Source organism: Podarcis tiliguerta (genome assembly GCF_965153285.1).
Source record: "Podarcis tiliguerta genome assembly, chromosome: 3".
Lineage (NCBI taxonomy): Eukaryota > Metazoa > Chordata > Lepidosauria > Squamata > Lacertidae > Podarcis > Podarcis tiliguerta.
Genome location: NC_139536.1, coordinates 97,966,874 through 97,993,460, shown reverse-complemented (window position 1 = coordinate 97,993,460; position 26,587 = coordinate 97,966,874). Strand labels below are relative to the sequence as shown.

At 43.9% G+C, this 26,587-nt stretch overlaps 1 protein-coding gene across 2 annotated transcripts in view; it reads left to right on the top strand.

The window, feature by feature from the left end:
* KLHL29 (kelch like family member 29) overlaps positions 1-26,587 on the top strand; it is a 414,714-nt gene that overhangs the window by 322,955 nt on the left and 65,172 nt on the right. For both annotated transcript variants that reach the window (XM_083431604.1, XM_083431605.1), the window contains exons 7-8: positions 7,043-7,242; positions 13,328-13,587. In XM_083431604.1, the coding sequence (XP_083287730.1) occupies positions 7,043-7,242; positions 13,328-13,587 (460 nt within the window). The remainder of the gene's footprint in view (positions 1-7,042; positions 7,243-13,327; positions 13,588-26,587) is intronic.

The following is a 26,587-nucleotide window of genomic DNA, read 5'->3' as shown; positions in this document are numbered from 1 at the left end:
ACAACGGGATAAGGGGGATTACAGAGAGGCCCTTGACTTAGAGGTGAAAGAGAATGTTGCAACAAAAGATTGGGCACTGACTTTTGAGCCAGACCCAAGATGGCTCAACGGTTTGGCAGAGGCATTCTCTGTTAATAAAAGAATCTGGCAGGACATCTAATATGTACGTTTGCTATGGTCCTGAAACCCAGAGCATGAAAGCCTGTAGTTCAGGTGTTTTTTGGTGTTGTGTTTGCTTCCCTGGCTGGCTGCAACAAGTCAAAATTTCTTCCAGGCAACCAGGCAAAGACGGTTTTATCAATAGGAAAAGTCTTTTCTTCTTTGGCAGCCTGAATGCAGAATATGACAGATGATAGGCAAGCCAGTAAAAATGTTGATGGACTTATTTGTAAGGTGGATATAGTTAGTGTTTCTGTAACAATGAAATTTCGTGGTGGTGGCACTCTACCATACTGGAGAGTGAACCATGATCCTCTGAAACACATGATGGCAACAAAGACTCAATCGTTCCTCAGATTGTTTGTTCCTGTAGTCCAGTGTTCTTCACAAAATTATCTGGTGTGGGTTTGTAGATTATAGTCCAGCCTGCTCCATCTTTTCAATGAGTCTACCTACTGCAATTCCAAACAAGTTTTTACTAATTAAAATTAGTTTAATCTCATATGAACTACTTGTGCTTTGTACCTGTGGTTGTTTGGTGTTGCCTGGTTTTAGCCAGTTGAAATAAAATACCGTTAAAATTGCAACTTTGAACAGGACAGTGACTTAAATTTCTCAAATACAATGTTCAGCCTGACTAGTGTGTTAGCCGGTATTCCCCCCTAGCACTATTACTTTTATTTTTAATTAGAGGTGTGGTTTGGAGGTTACATATGTGTGATTATAGTTGTGTTCTAAATGCACAGAATACCTCTCACAGTTTGGTGGTGTGTCACTATGAAATGACGCCAGACCAACTGTTCTAAGTTGCAGGGCTTATATAACACATTTCACATTATTCACACTTATTATTCTGGCAGATGGCTTCATTTCTAACATCCTCAGTTTGTTTTTACTTGTTAATGTTAACCCAAGCATGTAACTAGAGAGCAGACAGCTGTCTATAATATGTATAGGTAGCTTTCCATATGTAATAAGAATTGGAGAGAGAATATGGCCAATCTTCAAAAGACAATCAGATGGTTAATCAGCCAAAATAAATATGGTTAGTGGGTTTAATGAGGCCTAAGTAGCTTTGCCATAGCAAAAGAAACTTCAGGAATTTTAGAGGCAGCAGTGGAAGGCCCATCCATAGACTGATGGATACATCTATCTCCCCAAATGTCACCTTGATCGTCGGGGAGACTTTTATTATCTAGAGCTATATTGCTGCTTGAAGGGGGGAGAATCATTGACGGAATATGTTGATGTGTGTGTGTTTGTGTACAAGCACATACAGAAAGGCAAAATTTGACTTTGTGGTGGTTTCTAAGGGAAGATGGAGAAGACAGTTCTACCACCATCAATCATCAAAAGGGGACCATATGCCTGTGTTAAATCTCAGAAGCAATGTCAGGCATAAATTAAAGGCAAGAACCTTAAGATGGTTGCAAACACACTTTGTTAGATCTGTATCTAAATCTTCTCTCTCTCCCCCACCCCCCACCCCTTTGAAGCATTTTGTTCTTTTATCTTCAAATAAGCTGATAAAAGGAGAATGGGAAAAGTGTAGCCGCTTGGGTCTTATGGATTAGGTATAACAAATGACCCTTTCTTTGCACAAGAAGTTTTATTTGCATATTTTGTTTCTATTCTAAGTTTTCCCCCATTATTTTAGTTTAACTAATAGAACAATCTAAACTATGTCAACTCAGACATAAGGCTTATTGAATTTAATGGGGCTTACTCCCAGGTAAGTGGGATTAAGGATTTCAGCCTAAGTGGGCAGGTCATGTTACAAACGCATTTATTTTCAGTTGGATTATGCCCCCACATAATTTTCTCCAGATAGTTAAAACTCTGATCTACAGCAGGGCTATAATGTAATATACCTTATCTGTTTCTTTCTGGTACAACCGTGAGAGTATCCATCACCCACTGTAGGCTCCACGATTTCCAATTCTGAAAGAATTCTCTGACAGCCCACATAAAATTAAGCTCTCCTCCTAACTTGTCTCAGCACCGACCTAAACAAATTGTGTTGCTGTTTAGCTCCTGATAAATCTTGAGTCTTGTTCTAAATCACTTCCTAATTTTAATGAGCTTATCTATCAGGCTTTGCCAGCTTTTCACTCTCCAAGATTGCCAAGCTGATAAAGACTAAAATTGTTTATTATTACACATTATTCTCGAGAAGCAAAACTTTCTTTTCCCATGGGTTGTTGGGAGAAACGATTGATTTCCTGCCGCAGTGTGAAAAGTTTGACCTTTATAATGTGGGCAGTGATTACAAGGCCAATAAATGACATCATTGTATTTAAACCTTTAGGGCAAAGAGCAAAACTGATCAGCTGTTCACGTTTATGCATCTGCTGATTTCTGGAACATGCAAGCTAACAGAGACATATAAAATTGTATGGAAACAAATTTCATTTTTTGACATTTCTTCTTCTTCCTGAGTGTATTATGTCTACTTACATTATTCAATGTTTTGCTACAGTAAAACTTGGCATTCATTATGTCTTCCATGAAGTATTAAGAAAGAATAACTGGCATTTAGTGATTCAGAAGAATGTGGACTTATATTTAGAGACCAAAGGCTTTCAGCAACTTTTCCCAATTCAGCTTTATAGCCCGACATTTACAACATTTGTAAGACATTTTATAACTTATTTTTTGGGGCCCTGAATAGACCCTCAGGGCAGCCAACCCCCCCCCCCAATTCTTATTTTCTAATGGGGGTCTCCTTAAAATGTGATTGTTCTCAACAGCTGCTGATCAGAGAGGGAGGAAGTGCTGGAAGGAGGTTGCAGCTACAGCTTGGAGGAAGGATGGGGAAAATCCCATAATTGATTGTAAGGAAGCTTCAGCTAGCACAGGCAACAGCTTTTTAAAGGGACACCAACCCTCTCAATCAGTGAGAGCCCCACATTGCAGGTGGGGAGGTAGGGGATGAGTCTTCCAGAGACACACATCTTCCTGCTTGGAGGCCTAAGTGGACATGTGTTGTCCAAAAGGATCGGGATGAGGATGGATTGAAAGTACTAGCTATCTTGCTGATAAAATTGCCCCAGAACCAGTGAGCGACATTTTTCGTGTTAGTGGAAAGTATGCTAGCTAGCTGAATATATTTGTATGTTCCTTTGAGTTGCTTTTTGTAGAGCAAAAGGGGTGGGGAAGGTGACTAATAGTTTCCACAAATAGCAAGTTCCATACTAGATAGACAAAGTGACTGGGGAAGGAGTTCTGAATCCAAATTAGTATAACAATTGAAAAACTCATATGGTACCATTCCTGTGTAGTGAAATAAACATATAGTGCAGCCAGAATTAACAGAAAGTAGCTGAAACTTCCTGTGCAGCCTAGGAATGTCCAACTGCTGTTTTATTGAGATGTTGTTCAAGAATCTCTTATAGTTCTGTATTTCAAGCAGACCTCTGTGTTCCAATGGCACCAGGGCAGTGACTTAGCAATTACTCTTTCTCTCCAGGCTTGTCCATATGGGAATTTAATGTAGATTTAGTGCTACTCATGCATGCAAGTTTTTTGTAGCATCCTCATCAAAACACCAGCCTGTACTCTCTCTCTCCCACCCCCAATTTAATATGGATTTTTCCATTAGACAGATAATCCGATAAGCAAAAATAACTTGTTTATCATCCAGAGTCATTGTTAAATGTGGATTCCCCCTAGTGCTTTTTGGAGGTGGGGTGGGCCGTTTGTCATGTGCTTGGCGGCATTTCATTGGTTCTCTGTCACTACCACCCTGCTTCCGTTTGCTGCTTGCCTGAGGACAACGAAGCCATTTTGTTTCACTTTCTCACTTGAGAGAAGAACATACCCGCCAATATATTCATGGGAAATCTGCTTAGCACACTGCCCTGTACACAAATTAAGAAATTTAAACCCAACTGTTTGAGAGAGAACAGTTAACCAGCCCCTAGTTAATTCTGTTTACACATGTACAATTTTAACTGAGTTTGCAAATTAATTATTTTATTTATTTCATTCAATCCCACCTTTCCTCTTGAAGGAGCCTAGGGCAGCAAACACGCAAGCAATGAAACAATTAAAATATGATAAAAACAATTCCAGTATAGATGCAGATGGGGAAATGTCTCTCTACCTTCCCCCCATCTCATAGGGACAATTTCAGCCAGTAGCTCATCTGGCATCTAATCAAAATTTGCGCAAGTCAGTTCACCATCATGAAACCTGAACTTGTTCTCTGGCAGTAGCTGAAGCAAAGCCTTTCTCAGTATTTGAATCCAAATCATGGATTTAAGCAGTGCCTACCATGATCTATATGCTGCACGAACATCCCGGTTGCAGCATCTTGCCAATATCAAAACTGTCACCAGAAGAAGAAAAGGATACAATTTTCTTTTCCATTTCTGGCAGGTTGTGTAACATCAATAATCTCCGCTGGGTATTATGCTCTCCATAAGAGGCTTTTGTGATTGATTAAACACCTTAGCTTTGTTTTGGTGTTTAATCAATTGCAACAGCCGTTTAAAGCTTGTTGTATTACAAAGGAGAAGAGATTATCACTGAATTATTCCAGGGTGGAGTTGTCTCTAATATTTGTGTTTTCTTTATTCTAATCATAGCTAAGGCTGCTAACAGCTTCCTCGCTGCTGTTAGCTTCTGTTATCTCCAGAGAAAGCTTAGCAAGGACAACCACTTATTAATACTCTGAACTTGCATAAACATTAAGGATGGTCTCGTGGTTAGAGCATCAGTAGAGACGCCCTTCACCTAAATCCTTGTTCTGTTTTAGACTTCCTGAGTGTTGCACAAAGATTAGTCTCTCCCTTCCATGTTTTCACTGCTGAGTGAGGGGAAGGACTGCTGCAGATTTGTCAACTTGCAACCCAACAACCAAATACTAAGCAAATTGTTGAAATTGATATTGCACCATCGGTATGCATTCAGTGCGTGTATGCTCACCAATAACTGAGAGTTCACAGTGAGGGGACATTAGGTATAGAGATCCCCATTAGAGGTAACCAGGGATAGCTGGTGATCATTGGGACTTGCAGGGAACCAATGGCGCCAAAGCCAGTGATGAGGAGAGCCATCCCTGATTGGTTTGTAAACAAGAAAGCAGACAAGTGGAGACATGCTGGGGTTGAGGAGCCACGGCCCATTTCTGCTAATGCACCAGCCTCCGATGACGGTACCTTTCCATCCCTAAATTTAGCAAATCTGCAAAGCTTTGGGAATTTTCAGAGGCTTGTGTGCTTACTTAGTTTTATCAAGCAGTTGAAATGGTCTAAACTGTCAATTCACACCTTCAGAGCTGTGTGAGTTTCTGCAGGATCCGTGGCTTAACTCCTCTGTGTCAGAACCACCAAACTTCCAATTAGAAAGGGCTATCCATATGTCTGAGGTATTTCGTGTCATTGCTTTGAGTCCGGAGCTGGGTATAGGAAAAACAAGTGGAAAGGGGAAGAAGATGCACTCTTTGGAGATAAGCCGGTAAAAGTTGTTTAGCAAGATGCATACCTTGAAAAACAAGGCCTCTTGCGAAGTTGCTGCATTCCACGCTTCTCTTAAAAGCTAACTGGTCTTTTGTGACCCTTTTACGAAAAGTTTAACAAGACTTATAGTTTTTTGGTGTGAATTCTGAAATGGGTGTCAGTGGCGGAGTAACTGGATTTTGTACCTCCACTGAGATCAGTGTAACGCTTCCAAAAGAAGGTCCTGGCGGCTCTAACCATTTTAAAGGCATTTGCTTTCCTGCGCTAACAGTCTTTCCTCCCCTTTTCTTGACGTTACCAAATGCATTTTTGTTTTTGTTTTATTTTGTCTTTCAGGTATAACCCGACTTTAGCGTTTTGCAGCTATACCCTGAGCCAGCGGTTAGGAACTGAACCCTTCCCACCCACCACCCACTCCATGTATCTATTTTATTTTTATTTATATATTTTGTCTGATAGTTCCACAAGCACTAATGCACAATTCAAATGCAGGCGATATTTTGATCACCAAATTGTTTAGCACTTTATGCAGGAAAAACCGGTAGGCCACGGTCATGAAACTTCGAGAGGATGGCTGCTGGCTTCCTGTGGCAGAGCTGGTTGTTGTTGTTCCAAAAAAAACACCCTTCCCTCTTTCGCTCTAACCATTTTGTCTGTCTATCTTGTCTTGTATTCAGTTTTCAAAGCAATTCCATGAGGGGTCTCCTTCCTTCCTTTTTTGTTTTTCTTTTCTTTTAGTGCCTAAAAGGGAACAATATATTTTTTTGAAGTCAAACAAATATGCACACAAAATTTATAGGGTTTGGAATAAAATTAAAAGTTTGCAACTTTTCGAATGTCAGACTCAGAACCATTATAACAACTGTTCCTCTCCTACTTTGGTTTATAGAAAAGGTCCATAAATGTATCCCTAAATACCCTGTAAGCTATTGTCCCATGTTCTGTATGAAGGATATAGTCTTGGGGGGAAAAAACAAGTGACCTTTTCTCTTGAAAACAGGAAACTTTGTTTTCACTATCCAAAGATGAAGAGACACAGAATGTAAACATGAAAATGTATTGCTTCCCTTTGAAAGTTAATCCTATTCCACATTTTCATTAATGTTGGCTCATCTTCTTCTTAATTTTTGTTTGGTTGGTTGGTTTGCAAATTATTATTTTTTTTGCATGAATATGCAGAGTAGCAATAATGTTTGGGTTGGTATTTTTTGGTGTGCAAGACTCTTCTCTTTCAGATCCAGTAATAAAGTGTTTTTAAGTTCATTGATTATTTTTTTTAAAGATACAGTATTTTTCAATTCTTAAACAACAACAAAACTCTGTGTCAGTGAATTGTTGTATGATTTTCAAGCCATCAGTAAGTGGCAACCACTGGGGGAAAGTTAATATCCTGTAAGAATTTCATTGTCTGCTGTTGCTAGGTCACCCCGGGACAGTAGCAGAAGCAGTGAGAAGCTGGAGTTGGAATTATCAAATCTCACGGCGGATGTCCTGGAATTACTGCTGGAGTTTGTTTATACAGGTTCCTTAGTAATAGATTCCGTCAATGCCAAAACTCTTCTGGAAGCTGCCAGCAAGTTCCAATTTCATACATTCTGCAAAGTCTGTGTGTCATTTCTAGGTAAGAATTCATGCTGTTTCTCTCTCTCTCTCTTGATTCCCAACCTCAGAATTTCCCACCATGTGCAACTCTTCTATAAAATTTGTGGTTAAATGTCATTTACAATAGGATAGACCGCTATTTGTTTGTGGCTGTACTTCAGGTGCAGTGTGGTCTTGTTGAAATCACGGCACCTGAAGGACAGCTACCATCCAATCATGGTGTGCTTCATTGCAAATGCTTGAGTGAATTGTGGACTTTTTAGCAAGGCTGGGTGCACGCCTTGAGGCTGCAGAAGTACATAAAAAGCACTGGATGTGCTATTGGGCAGCAGTGGCGTAGCGTGGGTTGTCAGCACCCGGGGCAAGGCAAGTAATTTGCGCCCCCTAACCCGTGGATTTGTGCCCCCTAACCCCCAGATGTTGCGCCTGGTGCAGCCGCCCCCCCCTGCACCCCCACGCTACGCCACTGTTGGGCAGCCTCCACAGGAATCTCAACTCACATATAAAAGAAAATACAAGCGTCTGGTCCTTGCTAAAATGCTATGAAGTTTATGGGCAATGTCCAATATAATCTCTGTATGCAGAATAACTTCCTGAATAAGATTTCCAGTGATTAGGTATGGGGTTTCAGAGTCCTGCATATATGTCCTTAGCCCTTAATTCCCAGAAATTGAAGAGTAAATTATGTTTACTTTACATAATATATACAGGTCACAGGGTTCTTCTTGGTGCATTGTTTGTTGTTGTTGTTGTTGTTGAGTTGTTCTTTTGTCCCTGGGATGTGAAAGGTTCATATCTCCATCATAAAAAAATACCCTTCCCACTTAGCTCGCTGCACCCTTAAAGGCTGGAGATATATGCAGGGAGGAGAGCTGATTAACTAGCTGAAGGTTGGTTTCCATAACCAGTAGGCTAGGTTGCCCCACAAACCAGAGCAGCTTCCAAGATGCTGGAACTGTCCTTCGGAATGGCTTCAGTAGGGCAGAACTTGGGGCAAGGAATAACAGGTTTGGATGAGTGAACTTCCCCACCTCAGTTCAGAATTGGTAAAAGGTAAAGGGACCCCTGACTGTTAAGTTCAGTCGTGGATGACTCTGGGGTTGTGGCGCTCATCTCACTTTACTGGCCAAGGGAGTTGGCGTTTGTCCGCAAATAGCTTCCAGGTCATGTGGCCAGCATGACTAAGCCGCTTCTGGTGAACCAGAGCAGCGCACAGAAACACTGTTTACCTTCCTGCCAGAGTGGTACCCATTTATCTATTTGCTTTCGAACTGCTAGGTTGGCAGGAGCAGGGACCGAGCAAGGGGAGCTCACCCCGTTGCGGGGATTCGAACTGCCGACCTTCTGATCGGCAAGCCCTAGGCTCTGTGGTTTAGACCACAGCACCACCCGCATCCCATTCAGAATTGGACTTGTTACTAGTTCTGAAATGTGGGCTCACTCACGCTGCAGATGACATCATTTGAAACAAAATGAGGTCTAAAGGCCTCCCTCAACTACATCATAAGCACACAGACATAACTTCCCCCACAGGTTGCTGCTACCCCCTTCTTACTTGGCATCAGTGGTACCAGCCATGCAGACTATTTGAAGGCCTCTCTTCAAGGTCCTGAGAAATGTAATTTCTTCAGAGTTCTGGAATTGGGTTAACCTACAAGTGGGTGTGCCCTGGGAACTGCACACCCCAGGGCTCCTTGCTGCATCCCAGTTTCAAGGCCCCCAATTTTCCTTAGTACCACAGCCAAACATTATGAGTGGGACAAGTTTGTGTTATGATCCAAGCCATCATGAACTTTGGTGGCATCACTAATCACAAGGCGCTCCAAACTTCCTTTTCCTGATATGGCTCTGTAACATTAAATGTGAACCTCTCATATCTCCTGTGGTGGGAGATGCTCAAACTGTCCTTGCATCATGCTCTGGCACATTATACCTTGAAGGATAATCCAAACGTTCAATTTCTGATGTGAGCATAGAAGATTGAGGGCCTTGCATTTCCTGCTTCCCTCGCATCTGTTTTGTCCAAATTGTGTGCATCTATTCCAAAACTGGATATTAGATGGCATTTGCTGTGCTGGTGCAGATTTCCTTTAATAGCTGCCCTCCAGTGTGTTTTAAATTAATAGATTTTATGGCTTTCATAATGATCCACAGACATATCCATGCACATTATCTCTAAAGATTCAGCTACTATAACAAAATACATTTATTTCCACTAAATCAATGTGAGATTTTCCTTTTCCAATACTTAATATGTGAATTCAGTGAACCGTGTTATGGCTATGCAATTGGGAGAGTTGGCTGTAAGTTTCATTATATATGGGGAACTAGAGGTTTATATTCTCATTTAGAGAATTCATAAAATATAATTGCTTATTTTTATTTATAGCTCTTACTGGATTAAGCTTCAGAGATAGTGGAGTTTTCAGTTGGCCTCATTTTTCATTTTTGCATTGGGCTAGCCAAGAATCTTACAATGCAAAAAGACAAGCAAACCACTATTTCTAAAGTTCTTCTAAGAGCCACCTGCGGAAAATCTTGTATATTTCATTTTGTTTTGTTTTTGTAAAGACACTGTGAGTTGCCCGCGGCAAGAAAAAAGTTGAATAACTTAAATAATAATACTAACTAGTGCAGACAGCTTCAAGAAACAATAAGTATGTCACCTTTATGGTTTGATGACTATGGTTTGATGACTATGGTGACCAGTGGGGGACAAGGAACTTCAGAAGTTGGTACAGGGGTACCTCAGTTTTCGAATGTAATCCATTCCAGAAGACTGTTCGACTTCCACAACGTTCAAAAGCCAAGGAACAAAGGGTGGTCTGCAGAAAACTGGAAAAAAATTAACGCATACACATATTGGAAGCCATTCAACTTCCGATGTGTGTTCGAAAACGGAAGCATTTACTTCTGGGTTTTCGGCATTCAAAAACCGAAACATTTGGCTTCCGAGACTTTCAAAAACCGAGGTACCACTGTATTGCTGACTGTGGGCCCCTAGAGATAAAATACTTATTGTCTTTTAACCATTTTAACATCATTACTTCCTCCATAAATTCTTCCTATCTTCTTCTACCATGTTTTAAGAGTTATATTGGCACTGCTGTTAGCACTAACAAGAACCCTTCTTATTACCTTCCTAGTTAAGATGATGTTTCCAAACTTTTCCCCTTAATTACTTTTGATTAACCACAGTTGACATTTACGTAAAGTTTAACCAGGGGTTAAATGAGGGAGGAAAAAAGCAGTAGGAGGAGAGGGATTATGCTGCTCTACGTGCAATCTGTTAAGAGATTGGTAGTATTATAACTCTACTGGCTCTTTAAATTGTAGAAAGAGTTCAAGAGAATTAAATCTAATTTATTTAAGATTCATTTCCGTAATACTACAAAAAAAAACCCACCCAACACCTTAGCAACCCCAAGGACTAGTAAGTTACATTTTTTATCATTATTTCTGAAATTTCACTTGGAGACCCATTCTAACATAAAACAGTGCCTTGCAAACAGAATATATTGTGCTGCTGTGAGAGCGGAGAACAAGCTGTTTATGAGCAATTGGATAATCATTTCTGCACGCTATTTATTGTTAGTGTGACGGACGTATCTTCCTTTTCATTTTGGGGTGTCCTGCCTTGAATCTTAATCAAATGTTCTGTTATTAATACTGGCAAGCAGAGGCCAAGTAAGAACATCCAAGTCACCAACCACATTTTCCCCAACTCTTTACTTCAAACAGCATGGTGTGATGGCTGGTAAAACATTCACCCAAGTTCTCTGTTACAATACAAATGCTACAAGTCTTTTTAAAGTGCGACTCCAGATCTTATCAGGCCAAACCAGCATGGCCAGTGATTTGGGATGATGGAAGTAGTAGTACTACAGTGGTACCTCGGGTTAAGTACTTAATTCGTTCCAGAGGTCCGTTCTTAACCTGAAACTGTTCTTAACCTGAAGCACCACTTTAGCTATTGGGGCCTCCCGCTGCTGCCGCGCCACCGGAGCATGATTTCTGTTCTCATCCTGAAGCAAAGTTCTTAACCCAAGGTACTATTTCTGAGTTAGTGGAGTCTGTAACCTGAAGTGTATGTAACCCGAGGTACCACTGTACACTTACTATTATCAAATTTGTATACCACCCTATATACCCACAGGTCTCAGGATGGTTCACTTAGAGCAGCCTTTCTCAAAATTGGGTCCCCAGATATTTTTGGCCTACAACTCCCATCATCCCTAGCTAGCAATGCCAGAGCTCATGGGATGATGGGAGTTGTACTCCAACAATATCTGGGGACCCAAGGTTGAGAAACACTGACTTAGATGATCCCGGACTCCCCACTTCCTCACCCTTAACCTATGCCCCTTGTTGGTTATTTTCTTTAAAACTATGCATATGGATAATATTTTATGCAGGTTATGTCATTGTGGCAAACTGGGCCTACATTGGCTATGATGTCTTTGGACGTCCTTCTATGAACAGTTGCCATTTTAAAAGGGGCCAAACTCTGTTTGAGGAGGCAGGCAGTCTTGGTGAAATGTGGATTGCTGCATCTGTCACCTAAGAAAGGACTGGAAGAAACTGGTCAGACTTTCGCAAAGAAAGTATCCACCATTAAATGTTGATCCCATGTTACCAGTCAGAAATGGATTGCCCATGGCCTCAGGGACCTAAAAATGGAGAAATATGCCTCTTAGGAAAAATGGAGTTCCCTCAGTAGCAGTTCACAACAGCTCTCACTGTTCCAGTTTTATAAGAGCTCTATCAGTTTGTGTCCCAGGTGTGTTGGGTAGACACCCATTTTCCTGATTCAGAAGGATTCTCCCCCATCCCCATTACAACTGAGTCTGTAATATTGTGAGGGGAGATGTCTGAGCTTCCTTTTGTAGTCTTTGGATACGGAGTTCTCTAGAATAATAGGCTTGAGCCTCATAGAGGTTGTCAGGCTATACTGTGCCTTGACATCCTTTGTGATGGTTTAATACTCCTTTTAACCTCCCCTTGCTAATATTTAGAAAGTACAAAATGTGTTCAAAACACCGTCCCTTCTTTTGCTTTTTGAATTTCAGGCAACCCAGTTTCCTCACAGTTAACCCTGTTTTATTTTATATCACATTAATATGGGTTTTAGATGTGAACCTCTGCACTACACACACATGCTGCTGGCAAATGGAAATTTGGTTTTATGTAAGGAATATTGAGGCATGCACACCCACATGTCTAGATGGCTGGGAGAGAAAAAACGAGGCTCTTAATTTGGCTTCAGTTTAATTAATTAGTTTAATTTGATAAGCTCAGAGGTTTGGGGGGAAATTGTTGTTAGCCCCGGGTCTGCTACAATTACACACATTTACAGTCCCAAAGCAGTTATATAGTTTCCTTATAGTTCGTTCCCTAATCACTGGATATCTTATTCAGTAGCACTGAAATTGCGACTAACTTGTCCCATTGATTTCTATGGGAACCAAATCTGAAAGAAAAAGAAAGCTGCATTGAGCTCTCGGTGTCTAAGGAGGATTGTGTTTATTTCTGTATTTATGCTGTTACTGTTTCCCTATTACGCATATTTGGAGAGGTCAGAGGTCATCTAATTCACTCCTTTGTGCTCAAGGCAGGATCCTTCCTACCGTACCTATCAAATTTAGGTGGCAGTTTACAGCTTGCGGGACGCGGGTGGCGCTGTGGGTAAAACCTCAGTGCCTAGGACTTGCCGATCGCATGATCGGTGGTTCGAATCCCCGCGGCAGGGTGCGCTCCCGTCTTTCGGTCCCAGTGCCTGCCAACCTAGCAGTTCGAAAGCACCTCCGGGTGCAAGTAGATAAATAGGGACCGCTTACCAGCGGGAAGGTAAACGGCGTTCCGTGTGCTGCGCTGGCTCGCCAGAGCAGCTTCGTCACGCTGGCCACGTGACCCGGAAGTGTCTGCGGACAGCGCTGGCTCCCGGCCTCTAGAGTGAGATGAGCGCACAACCCTAGAGTCTGGCAAGGCTGGCCCGTACGGGCAGGGGTACCTTTACCTTTTTACAGCTTGCAAAACCAGGAAATAGGTGCCCTGGATTTTTGACTTATTCTCCCATCCCTTTCTGTTTCCTATATTCATTGTAGAAAAACAGTTGACTGCTAGCAACTGCTTAGGAATATTAGCCATGGCTGAAGCGATGCAGTGCAGCGAGCTATACAACATGGCAAAGGCCTATGCCCTGCAGATTTTTCCGGAGGTGGCAAATCAAGAGGAGATTCTTAATATCTCGAAAGAAGACTTCATTTCCTATATGTCCAATGACAGCCTGAACACAAAAACGGAAGAACTGGTTTATGAAACGGTGATCAAGTGGATTAAAAAAGATGCTGTGGTCAGAGCCCAGGTAAGCAGGAGGGAGAGGGTGGCTGAGACCTTCCTCTTAGACATTTGTTTTCTCTTTCTCACTTCCATTAATAGCTCATTCCAGCAGAATGCTATTCTGGGCCATTTTAAGCCCAACTTTTCCCTTAACCAGAAAAGCAAAACCGAGGTGGGGTGGGGGGAGCTGGTTAGCCAAGAGAAAATCCAGGCTATGCAGAAACTTCCTTTAATTCCGTCACCCAATCCCCATGTCTGATTAGAATTGAAAAGTTTGCATTTGCTGCATGCATCTCACTAAAAATAGCTTGGTCCAAGATGGCTCTTGAAGGATTAGTATTGTGTGATAATGTGCCTTAAAAATAAATAAATGCAGCTTTAAAAAGAAATGATGTGCATTCAGGAATGGCAAGAAGCAAGAATCATCAGAAGAGCTCTAGACATGGAATACTAATAATGTGGCTGCCTTGTAAAGTCAGTATACTGAGAGGAGTATTCACTATTCCTGTGCTGGCTGTGCAGATGCCAGTAAATATTTATTGGGGCTACCTGCTCTAGACTGTTACTCTGCTAGGCAGTTGACCTTAACGGAGATAAGGATTCAGATAACGGTTATAAATACTGCCTGGTTTTGTGGACAGCTATAGTAAAATGTTGTCCTTGGGCTGAAAGAATTGCAACTGCAGCACGTAAATTTGCCAGTTGCTTTAGCTGATTAAGATTTGTAGCAAACGAACTTCACACATTATCGACCCAAGGCAGGAGAATTGACTCAGTGATCAAGCAGTCTCCACATCTGAGCTGCTATCAGTTCAGCTCCACGTTTGCTCTTGCTCTCAGTTCAACTCCTGGATAAACTGGTGAAGTGATATTCTTAAGAGTGTTTGGCATTTTATAGGAAGGAATAAATATATATACCTGTGTACAGTGTTCCATTTACTCTCAGTGAACCTTGCTGCGTTATAGCATCTCACTCCCTCCAAAAATGCTTTTCAAAATTTAATTCATTCTGAATATGAATTAAATGCTAATAGGTTCAAGAGCTATTGCCCTAAATATAAGTTACTGTTGAGCTTTTCTTTGTAGTTACAATTCTCTGTGATTCTTGTTTCATTTACATAGAAGGCAATTTATGCGTCATCCAGTTAGATGCAGTTTATGAGTTTCAGAATTAGCTGCAAATGTAATATCCTCCTGAAATCTTTTCATAGTGTGATACCACTATTACTAGACTGATTGAATAATAGTGCTGGAAAGCATGCATGCATACCATATCCACAATCTTATTGAGGATTGTGGAAAGCCCTCTGGCAGGAAAGAAGCTGGTTGATTGATTGTACAATAGTTGGGAAAGAAATGAAGAACTTTTAGTAGGAATTTGAAGTAGTCAGAACATATATTCCTGGCTGTCATTGCTCTGGGATCCCTTGGCAGTCAAGGATGTAGCTGGTAGCAATGACCTTCATAATTTTTACAGGATAAAAATATGGGGATTCTTTTGATATACACCTAGAATTAGGGAATCATATTGTTTCATATCTTTCTGCATTCTTGTTGATTGGGGAGTCAAAATAGTTGAATGGTGCTGAGAGTTCATCGTTCTAAGATAAGTGCTAATGATCTTTTAATTTTAAATCATTTATTTGTAAGTAGCCTCCTCTCTGTGCTTTTGTCAAAGTGTTAGATGGTTCTAAGACATCAAACCTCCTATTGGATCACATCTTGCAATTTAGTCATCACTCACAATGAGACTTGTAATCTCAGGTTATATATATTCTACTAGCTGAGAATATACAGGAAGGGGTAAATATTGTGAGAAACACTCTGAAGCAAGGAGGGGGAAGCAGACATAGCATGGAATATAGAATATAATTATCCAGGCAGGAGACTCAGTCCCCAGATGGACTATAGACTAAACAGCCAGCTTAGTAGAGCAACCACTACATCTAGAGCCAAGTTGGCTGAGGTAGTGGAAGGTGTAGAGGACAGGAAGATCAGACCTGATGTCACCATGCAACAGTGGAGGGATCTAGTGGTTTGCTGGCTGGCTTGGGCCTCCCTGCCCTTGTAGCACATCCCATTTTTGGATTTTCTGCTGCCAGGGATGCAAGCAGCAGGCCTTCCTCCTGCCCACACAGAAGGAGTTCAACGATGCAGAACGTTGTTTGCATCTCTCCAGTGGTGGCCAGCGACAGGCTGACTTAATCCAACCCTCAAGGGTCTATCATAAAGAGGCTTTGGGTCACCTTGATGCATGTTCGTCCACAATGCACAGAGACAAAAAATCTCAGCTGAATATGGAGGGCTGAGTGCCAACTTCATGCCAGCTAAGTTCAATAAAACTCTCTCTGTGTGTGATAATTATTCAATATAGTTTTACGTGCATTGCTTAGAGATTTTTAAAAAGTAATTTATGAAGAGAGGGAGGGCAAGGAGGTAAAAAAGAATTTTCCATGTGGTTTTTGAACAACCATACGGACAACCCCTGTTGCTTCCTGACACAAGCATCCTCTCTTGATATTACCCATCTCACCCTCCAGTTTTCATCTGCCTTCCCTTTCCATGTTAAAGCTTTTTGAGTGTAGCCAGCATGATGTTTACAAAGGCCACTTACCAGCAGGCTGGCTATGGCACAGTCCAGGTGAACCATTCAAAACGTTATGGCCCCCGGAATATTTGTGTTGGTGGGCCAGGTGATGTCTTATAAAACCTCCTAAACCTTTCATTTAACATTTCAGACCCGGCTGGAGGCGGCCAGGAGGAAAATAGGTTTTTCACAACTAACAATAAGAAATAAATGCAAGGCCTTAACTGCAATATGTCAACAATTAGATGTTTATTAGAGCACCTGTTGAGCAGCCTCAAGATGACTCGGCCAGTTGTTTGGCTCACTTTTGAATCCCTCTTCTCTTCTGCCTGCAGATTCACAAGCAGGAGTTTTAGTATCTGTGCTGGTTCTGTTGCTAAAACAGAGTTGACCAAGACAAACAAATCCCAAAAGACCCCTTAGCAATCATTGGGTGTCTACACAGATGTTTTTCTTCTAGATTTCTGCTGCTGTACAGTATTTGTACATGTATAATCCAGCATGTATAATCCAACATGTATAAACCTTAGCAGTGCATAAACCAATCCTTAAACATATATGGAGTCCAAATAGACATGTAAAGATAATTGTCAATTGTAATCCATGCAATTCAGTCTTTAAAAAGGCAGTGAGATCTTCAAACCACTGGCTGATACATGATGGCTGTTTGACCCCCCCAACCTTGCCGTATATGTCTCTTAGCCACCATAACGACTCGCAGAAAACCCACCTTTGTTGTTGATCTGTTAGTCCTGACACCACAGGATTTCAGGGTGTTTGAACATCTGCAAATATCAATGATTTCTCCAAGATAAAAAAGAAACCGCAGAACATGCCTGCATCATATGCCTTGAAGAGGCACTTTCAGTGTTACACTTCCAACATCTATCTGAACTTATCCAACTCTTCCTCTAGAGACACCATGGAATCTGATATATTCATAGCATCATTGGATCAATTTCAGTTTAAAATCTCAGGAAACCCTTAGAAAGGAAACTTTCCATTGATTGAGCTGAATGGAACCCTCTGCTCCATTCATCTCTGAGTTCCTGAACATCCACTTTACAACATTTCAATACGCAATTATAAACAGCTATTACAGTTTGAGGTTTCTCTGAATTTAGTTTGGTATTTTGAGAATGTGTCGTGGGTACCGATCAGAATATGTGACATGTGAATGGCGGCAGTTCTACAAGTTTCCAGATCTTTATCCATCCAGCTTAAAGATGCCATGGGATGAACGCTGAGACCTTTTTCATGCAAAATGAACGATGTTGTTGTTAAATAATGTTGTATGCCACCTGTGATGGGATGAAGAGCTGCTTGTGTGTAAATTGCAATCCCTCAGAGTTTGAACAGCTTCTCAAACCTCTGCCTGTGACGGAGCCCCTCCAGCATGGCTGCGTCAGTCGCTAGCAGAATCCGAAAGTGGTTGCTTTCGGAAACGTTTCCAACATAAAAGCTCCTTAACGGAAACACGTCTTCTGGCCTCTCTGCGTGACAGTTTCCGGCGAGGAACGGGTGTCCCTATAGGAGGTTCTGAGACATCCCCACTATTTTCACTGGAAGCATCTCTGAGCCATTCCTCCGACTCTCCTTCCCTTGACATTCCTGTTCGCCCCCTACTGGTTCCTTCTTCAGGTGTTACGTCTCCCTTTACCTCAGAGAGCCTTGGCACCTCCGGTGCTGCCGATGGCAGTTCCCTGACATCCACCTCCCCTCCAGGGCCCCCTTCACCCTCTCCCGTCTCCTCCCCTACAGTTTGGGAGGGGGTAAAACCCCGGAAGGAACCTTCCTCATCGTCTGAGGTTTCGAACACCTTTCTCCACTTGTTGCGGTTCCTAGTCTCTCGGTACTCCTCGTCGTCTGAGTCCGTTCCTTCTTCCAACTCCGACTCCGCGAATCCTTCCAGTTCCTCTTCCTCGTCTGTGGTGCCGAAATACTCCCTCCTAAACCTTGCTGCCGGCTGTGGTTTCCTCGGGAATCTTTGGTGGAACGTTTCTGTTAAAACCTCGTCATTGACCTCCTCTGCTGTCACCCAAGTGTTTTCTGACTCCGGTTCCCCTTCCCACGCCACTAAATACTCCACCTGATTGCCCTTCCACCTGGAATCGAGGATTTCCGCTACATGGTTACTGCTCTCCCTCTCTTCCAAGACTGGTCCCCTGGTGTGCTCCCCTTCACCTCCCCCCTTGTACGGTGACAGTAATGACCTGTGGAACACTGGATGCAATTTCATGTGGTTGGGTAACCGGAGTTTGAAAGCCACTGGGTTGACCTGCTGAATGACCTCAAAGGGTCCCAATCTCTTGGGTCTTAATTTCTTACAACCCCCTTTGAACGGCAACCCTTGGGTGGACAACCACACCTGATCCCCCACCCTTATGGTTTCACCTTCCCTCCTGTTCTTGTCTGCCTGCTTCTTATATTGAGCCTTGGCCCTTTCTAAGTTGAGCTGAAGCTGACGATGGATCGCTTCCATCTCTTCTACAAAATGTTCGGCCGCTGGGACGCTCCATCTCTCGCCTCCCTCCCCCGGGAATGCCCTGGGGTGACACCCGTAATTGGCCAAAAAGGGGCTCATCCCTGTGGACACATGCTCCGCATTGTTGTAGGCAAATTCTGCCAGCGCCAGCTTTTCGACCCAATCATTCCCTCTGTCATTGACATAACACCTCAGATATTGTTGGAGGATGCCATTTGCTCTTTCCGCCTGCCCGTTGGTTTCAGGATGCCGGGCCGTCGAAAAATTGACCTCCACGTGCAGCAAGCTCATGAGCTTCCTCCAGAACCTGGAAGTAAATTGTTTCCCGCGGTCCGAGACAACCCTCAAGGGGGCGCCATGCAGCCGGAAGATGTGTTCTACAAACAACTTCGCTGTTTCTTCCGCTGTGACTGCATGTGAACATGCTACAAAGTGGCACATCTTAGTTAACAGGTCCACTACTACCATGATGGCCGTCTTCCCTTTGGATTTGGGCAGATCCGTCATAAAATCTATTGATACCGCCTCCCAAGGCCGTTCTGGCGTGGGTAGTGGTTCCAATAACCCTGCCGGCGCCCTTCTTTCCCCCTTGGCCCTCTGGCATTGGTCACACCCTCTTACATACTCCTTTACATCTTCCCTCACCTTGGGCCACCAAAACTCCCTGGTGACCATCCACATGGTCTTGTGTTGTCCAAAATGTCCCGCCGTGGGACTATCATGCAACTGCTTGAGTACCCTCCCTCTCAATTCACCTTCTGGTATATACAGTGCCCCTTTGTAATACAATGCCCCATTTCTTTCTTCAAAACCCTCCGGGCTCTCACCCTCTCCCCTGAGGCCTCTGAGCTTATTTTGGGCATATTCGTCAGTTTCCGTTTCTTCTACCAGCTCTCGTCTCCCCACCAGCGCCGCCCCACACACCCAGCGGTCCTCAGGAATGACATGTCTTTCTTCGCTTGCCCCCTCCCCTTCCAAGTACTCTGGTTTGCGTGAGAGAGCGTCCGCCCTGACGTTCTCTGGGCCTGGTACATAACAAATCTCGAAGTGGAATTTGGAAAATTCCTGTGCCCATCTCACTTGTCGTTGGTTGAGTACTCGAGCTGTTCTCCAATACTCCAAATTCTTGTGGTCGGTGCACACTTGCACCTTGTGTTGTGCCCCAATCAATAAATGTCTCCACCTCCGGAACGCTTCGTGAATGGCAAGTAGTTCCCTGTCATACACCGTGTAGTTCCGCTCGGACTTATTCAGCTTCCTCGAGAAAAAGGCACACGGTCTCCACTCCGACGTATTTCTTCCCGGCTGAAGAAGCACAGCCCCCACCGCTCTGTCTGACGCGTCTGTCTCCACCCTCATGGGCTTCTGTAGGTCCACATGCAGAAGTTGTTCTTCCGAAGCGAAAGCCCTTTTCAGTTCTTCAAAAGCTCTCTCCGCCTCCGCCGTCCAAACAAATTTCTTCTTGCTACTGAGGCAGTCGGTGATGGGCGCCGTCAAGTGTGCAAAATTCTTGATGAACTTCCGATAAAAGTTCCCAAACCCCAGGAATCTTTGCACATCCTTCTTGGTTTTCGGTGTCTTCCATTCCAGCACCGCCTGGACCTTGCCTGGATCCATGGCCAATCCTTGGTCTGACAGGCGGTACCCCAGGAATTCCACCTCCTTGGCATGAAACTGGCACTTCTCCAGTTTCACCCACAGCTGATTGGCTTGCAGCCGGCCCAACACTTCTCTCACGTCCCTCACATGCTGCTCTTCATTTTCCGAATACACCAACACGTCATCCAAAAAGGCCACACAATTCTTGTAGAGCAACGGCCCCAGGACGTGGTTGATAAAACTTTGAAAACATGCGGAGCCGGCTTGGAGACCGAAGGGCATTACGAGGTATTCAAATGCTCCCAAAGGGGTGAACATGGTGGTCTTCCATTCATCCCCCTTCCTTATTCGTATCAGATTATACGCCCCCCGCAGGTCCAGTTTTGTAAAAATCTTCCCCTTCCTCACCCTGGTCAGAATGTCATCAATTCGGGGCATAGGAAAGGCCAGGGGTTCCGACACGGCGTTTAGGGCCCTGAAATCCACTACAAGTCTCGGCTTATCTGTGTTTTTTTTGTCCACAAAAAACACTGGGCTGCCCCCCACCGCTCGGGACTCTCTGATGAAACCCCTCTTCAGGTTTTTGTCAATGAACTCCCTCAGCTCCTGCATCTCCCTGTCTGACATGGCGTACAGCTTGCCCACTGGGAGTTGAGCCCCAGGGAGTAGGTTGATTTGACAGTCAAAGGGTCTATGCGGCGGCAGTTTGTCCGCTTCTCTTTCGCTAAATACGTTGCTCAGATCTGCATATTGCGGAGGCACCTCCCCTTGCTTCATTACCTCCATCCCAGCTAAGGTGAGCTTGGCTCCCCCTGGATCCTTTCCCTGCTTGCAGTGTTCTAGGCAATGCGCTGACCCAAAGGAGACCACCCTCTGGTGCCAGCCCACTAGAGGATCGTGTAGTGCCTGCCAGCTCATCCCCAAAATTATGGGAGCTCCTCCCAAGGTGGCCACATTAAACGCTATCCTCTCAGTGTGCCTTGCCACCCTCATTATCATGGGGACTGTCTGTTGGTTCACTTCTCCTCCCAACAACTCTCTGCCATCAATCGTGGTTACCTGCAGGGGTTTACTTAAGGGGAGGGTTTGTATCTGGTGCTCAGCTGCGAACTCCTTACTCATGAAATTACAGGAGCTGCCTGAATCCAGCAGGGCCTTGATCTGTAGGGGGTGTCCGTTTGGCAGCTCTAGCAACACCTCTATCACTAGAGCAGGTCTGGGAGGTTCTGGTGCGGGCACTCTCACTGCTTTTGAGCCTGGCTGCTGTGCCCCGACGGCAGCCAGGCGTTGGCTTTTACTTGCTCTGTGCTTTCCTCCTCCTCTCCCCCAACAGCTCCTGCCATGCCTTGCCATTCCTTTCTCCGTGGACAGACTCTGGCAAAGTGTCCTGGCTGTTGGCAGAGATAGCATTTCTTCCCGCCCTTTCCCTCTTTCTTCCGCCCTTCACCGATGTTTGAAACTGTGCGCGCACGCGCTGTTCCCACTTCCATCGGCTCTGCCGGCGGGAAAGGCTGCTCTGGAATGTCTGGAATGCGGAGCTCCCTCCAACGTTCTCCTTTCCCCTCCCGCTTCTCCAAAGCCCTCGCTTCCTGGCGCGCTCCTATGGCTAGCGCGGCTTTAGTCAGCTGGTCCATAGACTCTGCTCTGGGGTTCCGGGAAAGTTCATCTTTCAAGGACGAAGACAGACCTTCTTCGAAAAGCATTTGAATGGGCTCAGAAGACAAGTCCCACCCCAATTGATGAATCAACATAGTGAACTCAGTCCAGTACTCACGGACAGTCCTGTTTCCCTGTTTGCAAGCCATTAACTGCCTTCGCACCCCTCCCTGCTCAATGTCACTGGAAAACATCAGGTCCATGGCACGAAAAAACTTCATCGCGTCCTTTAGGATCTCATTATTTGCTGCCATCAAGGGTCTAACCCAGTCCTTCGCCCCTGATTCGAGATGGCTAATTACAAAAGCCACTCGCGATTCCTCATCAGGGAAGTCATCGAATTGCAGATTGAGAGCATATTGCATCTCTGTCCTAAAGGCATGGTAGTTCCTGGGGTCCCCCCCAAATTTCTGCACCAATCCTGGCATCTTTCTGTTGAGTGGAGTGGCTTTCTCCCTCCCCCTCTCTGCATCCTGAGCCCTCCTTTCTTCCAGCCTCGCCGTCTGCAAGGCAAGCTGGATTTCCAACGTCCTATACCTTTCCTCCAGGCTTGGACCTCCTCCAGCTGCCCCTCCGGTTCCTGCTGGTTCGCTCATGATGCCTCTCCCTGGCACAAGCTAGCTGTCGGTGACTTTCGGATTGCTGTGATGGGATGAAGAGCTGCTTGTGTGTAAATTGCAATCCCTCAGAGTTTGAACAGCTTCTCAAACCTCTGCCTGTGACGGAGCCCCTCCAGCATGGCTGCGTCAGTCGCTAGCAGAATCCGAAAGTGGTTGCTTTCGGAAACGTTTCCAACATAAAAGCTCCTTAACGGAAACACGTCTTCTGGCCTCTCTGCGTGACAGTTTCCGGCGAGGAACGGGTGTCCCTATAGGAGGTTCTGAGACATCCCCACTATTTTCACTGGAAGCATCTCTGAGCCATTCCTCCGACTCTCCTTCCCTTGACATTCCTGTTCGCCCCCTACTGGTTCCTTCTTCAGGTGTTACGTCTCCCTTTACCTCAGAGAGCCTTGGCACCTCCGGTGCTGCCGATGGCAGTTCTCTGACACCACCCTTCATCCAAAGGTCTCAGGACGGTTCACAGCATAAAAATACAAAATAAAAAGGCACAATACTTAATAAAAACAAGGATAAAACAAGTCAGATCAATATCCACCCACCCTGTACCACTGAGCTATATATTTCCCATATCACAACACCATTGGATATTTATTTTAATGAGTGGTTAATTGTCATTATTTATATTCTATCTTTCAGAATATAAATCCTTCCGGGGGGAACTTAAAAGTAACACATTAAATTAAACTTTTTAAAAAACACAATAGTAACATATTTAAAAGCCATCATGATCATTCCCACAGTAGAACAACCCTACACCGTGCGGGTCAATATGGTGCAGGTCTGAGGTGGTCTGCGCCTGCCTGCCGCTCTCCCTTTCTCCTGGAATAACAATGAAACCTGTCTATGACTCTTGTTGCACCTTGTTCTTTTTTTGAGACTCGCATTCCGTGGATGTGATATTGGAAGAGGTCCTTACTGAATTTAATCAAATTCAGTCAGAAAGATGTGGCCATTGATGGTTTCTCATGATCAATAACAGCAAGAATTCCTATAGGAAAAAAATGTTTTTTTGCATAGGTAAAGGTAAAGGAACCCCTGACCGTTAAGTCCAGCACGGACCACTCTGGGGTTGCGGCACTCATCTCGCTTTACTGGCTGAGGGAGCCAGCATTTGTCCTCAGACAGCTTCCGGGTCATGTGTCCAGCATGACTAAGCCACTTCTGGTGAACCAGAGCAGCGCACGGAAACACCATTTACCTTTCCGCCGGAGTGGTACCTATTTATCTACTTTAATTTGACATGCTTTCAAACTGCTAGGTTGGCAGGAGCAGGGACTGAGCAATGGGAGCTTACCCCCTCACGGGGATTCGAACCGCCGACCTTCTGATCGGCAAGTCCTAGGCTCTGTGGTTTGCATAGGGTTGAGTAAACTGAGGCTGAGAGTCATTGTGCAAACGGTGTTGGTTTTTTCAAGGCTGCCGATACCCTCCTGCTTCCTGCTGTGGTGATTTCATACATTTAAGTGTTAAGAGGTGGCTTTCATTCCCCCCCCCCATTGCTTTCCCCACTCTTCCTTTCATCCTGCCCTGACAGTTTTTCAGCATTGCTTTTCATTCTCCACCTCTTCTTCCTGAAGTGCTTTTTCAGTTTATGATGGCATCTTTATTTGTTTTGCCCTTGCGTCTGGTTTCATGAATTGCCTTTTTTACTTTTTTGTGGAGCTTTTAATTTTGTGTATGTGTGTGTATATCTATTTCTGCAGAAAGAAGTGTTTTTGCAGTTAAATTACTGTTAAAATGTGGGTAGCTGGTTGCTTTCATGTGCCACAGATAGATCAGCTTTCAAGGGTGACTGCTCTAACTCCCTCCTCTCGCAACCTCCCGGTATCCTGCTGGTTTGTAATAGGCTTCCTAGTCACACAGATGCTTATTTTCTAAACATAGAAGCTGTTCCTTTTCAGAATGCTTCCATGAAAAGCCTTCCTTTAAAATTTCATAATGGCATCTTTTGGTTCAGGAACTCAGGAAGAGATTTTTTTCTCTGTGTGTGTTTGTATAAAGTCAAGCTCAACATCCTTGAACATGTGTGCTAAAAAGAATTATGTGGGTATATGAATGACATTTCCTTGTGAGCAGAAAATACAATTCAAAGACTAGCACTGATACTTGTGGAGCAACTCTGTGCTCCTTTAGAATTCTGAATGCAGTACAGTTGTACCTTGGTTTTCGAACAGCTTAGTTCTCGATCGTTTTAGCTTTCGAATGCTGCAAACCTGGAAGGGACTGTTCCAGCTTGCAAACTATTTTTGGAAGCCAAACATAACATGGGGCTTCTGTGACTTCCGATTGGCTGCAGGAGCTTCCTGCAGCCAATCAGAAGCCACGCTTTGGTTTCCGAATGTTTTGGAAGTCGAATCAACATCCAGAACGGATTCCATTTGACTTCCAAGGTACAACTGTACTTTTCAGAGGCAGCGCAGTACCTTGCAGAATAGCACTCACCTTTTCCATCCATGCCATAAGAAATGCTTGAGCATTTGTTCTACTGAATTTTTAAGTGTATTCATTGTAAAACCCTATCAGAGTAGACCAATTGAAATTCATTGATATGGCTAAGTTGGGGCCATTAAGTCTTCTGTGTCTACTCTGAGTAAAACTTAGTTGTATACAACCCATAAGTTTTATTCAGTGCATAGCCAGGGTTATTTATTGTGGTTTCTTTGACACACCTTTTAAACTTACGTAAGTACAGGTTATTACAGTTTTGTTTTTTTGCATGGAATTTCCGCCAAAAAGACATAAAGCCATTTCTTCTTCTGTATAATGAATCCAATTTCAGCAAGAAACAACCCACATGATCAGGCCTCACAACAGCTTGCAAGTCAGTTTACAAAGCCCTTGTAACCTGCATGATGTGGAAGGTAGAGTTTTAGGGCAAGTTCCTATTTGAGATGAAAGCTGTAGGAAATGCTGGAGTGTGGTTAGTGTTTCTACCTGCCTCAGGCAGGAACACAGCCACCCCTGCTGTCTTATATGTTGATTCATGCAAACTATTATTGTGATCTTGAGTAGGAAGCCACGATTTCTGTTTGGGCCACTTACCAATCTGCTGTGAAGTAGCATTGGCACACTTGTTAGTGCGGCCATATTTTAAACCTGCTTTAAATCATGCCATGCAGCAGCTTGCTCTTTGCATACAGCAAATTACTATACTGATTGGTAATCTTCTTTGGCCTTTTGCAGTAGTGTGTGTGTGTTGTGGAAAGGCGGGAATCGCCCGATGGTTGTACACTAGTGGCTTTCAGACTGTGTTGCAGTGGACCCAAGGGATTCCTCAGATGAGTAAATAAGTTACGGCCAGCAAGCTTTCCTGAGAAGCGGCTTGTCAGCCATTGCCAATCTTCCCCTGTAGCCTGTGTGAATCCACAGAAAGGTCTTGGGTGTGTTCTGTCACACTCTCAGCGTACATGGGGTACAAGTCTGGCCAATGCTCTGCATGCTCCAGAACCCTCTGCAAAATATTGGGGTTGGATGTGGCAGAGGTATAGAGGATTCTCAACCGAGGCCTTGGCATGCAAAGGGTTTGCTGCAAGTAGAAACATCCATGAATGGCACAGCCAGAGTCTGCATAGCAGCCACAAGTCAGATCCATATTGGCTTGTTCTGACCCATGTGGGTTCCATGTGTGATGCCAGTACCTTGAGGCAAGGGGAGACTCCAAGCCACTGCCATCATCCCTGAGCATTGGCCATGCTGATGGAAACTGGAGTCCAGCAACATCTGACTTCCTGCTTCCTTAAGATGTCCAGAGGATCCTGTTTACATGAGTTGTGTTGGACTGTTTTAAGAGAGGCCTAATCTATTATATAGCACAGCAGCTGGGTGTTGCTTGGAAGAGAGATTGCTGCTTCGTTTCAAAGGTCATCAATCTGCTTGTAGAAGAATAAATAAGAACTCAATATTTATTAAGCTAATGCTTTGTAAATAACTATATCCCAGTGCTTTGGAACTGAATACCAACTGCACGTAGTAACATTTCTGGAGTTACCTAAGCACCCCTGATTGTTCAATTTTATTTTTGCAGGCAACAAAAAATCAGAGGAAGCAACTGCTTCTTAAATGCTTTGTTGCCAGG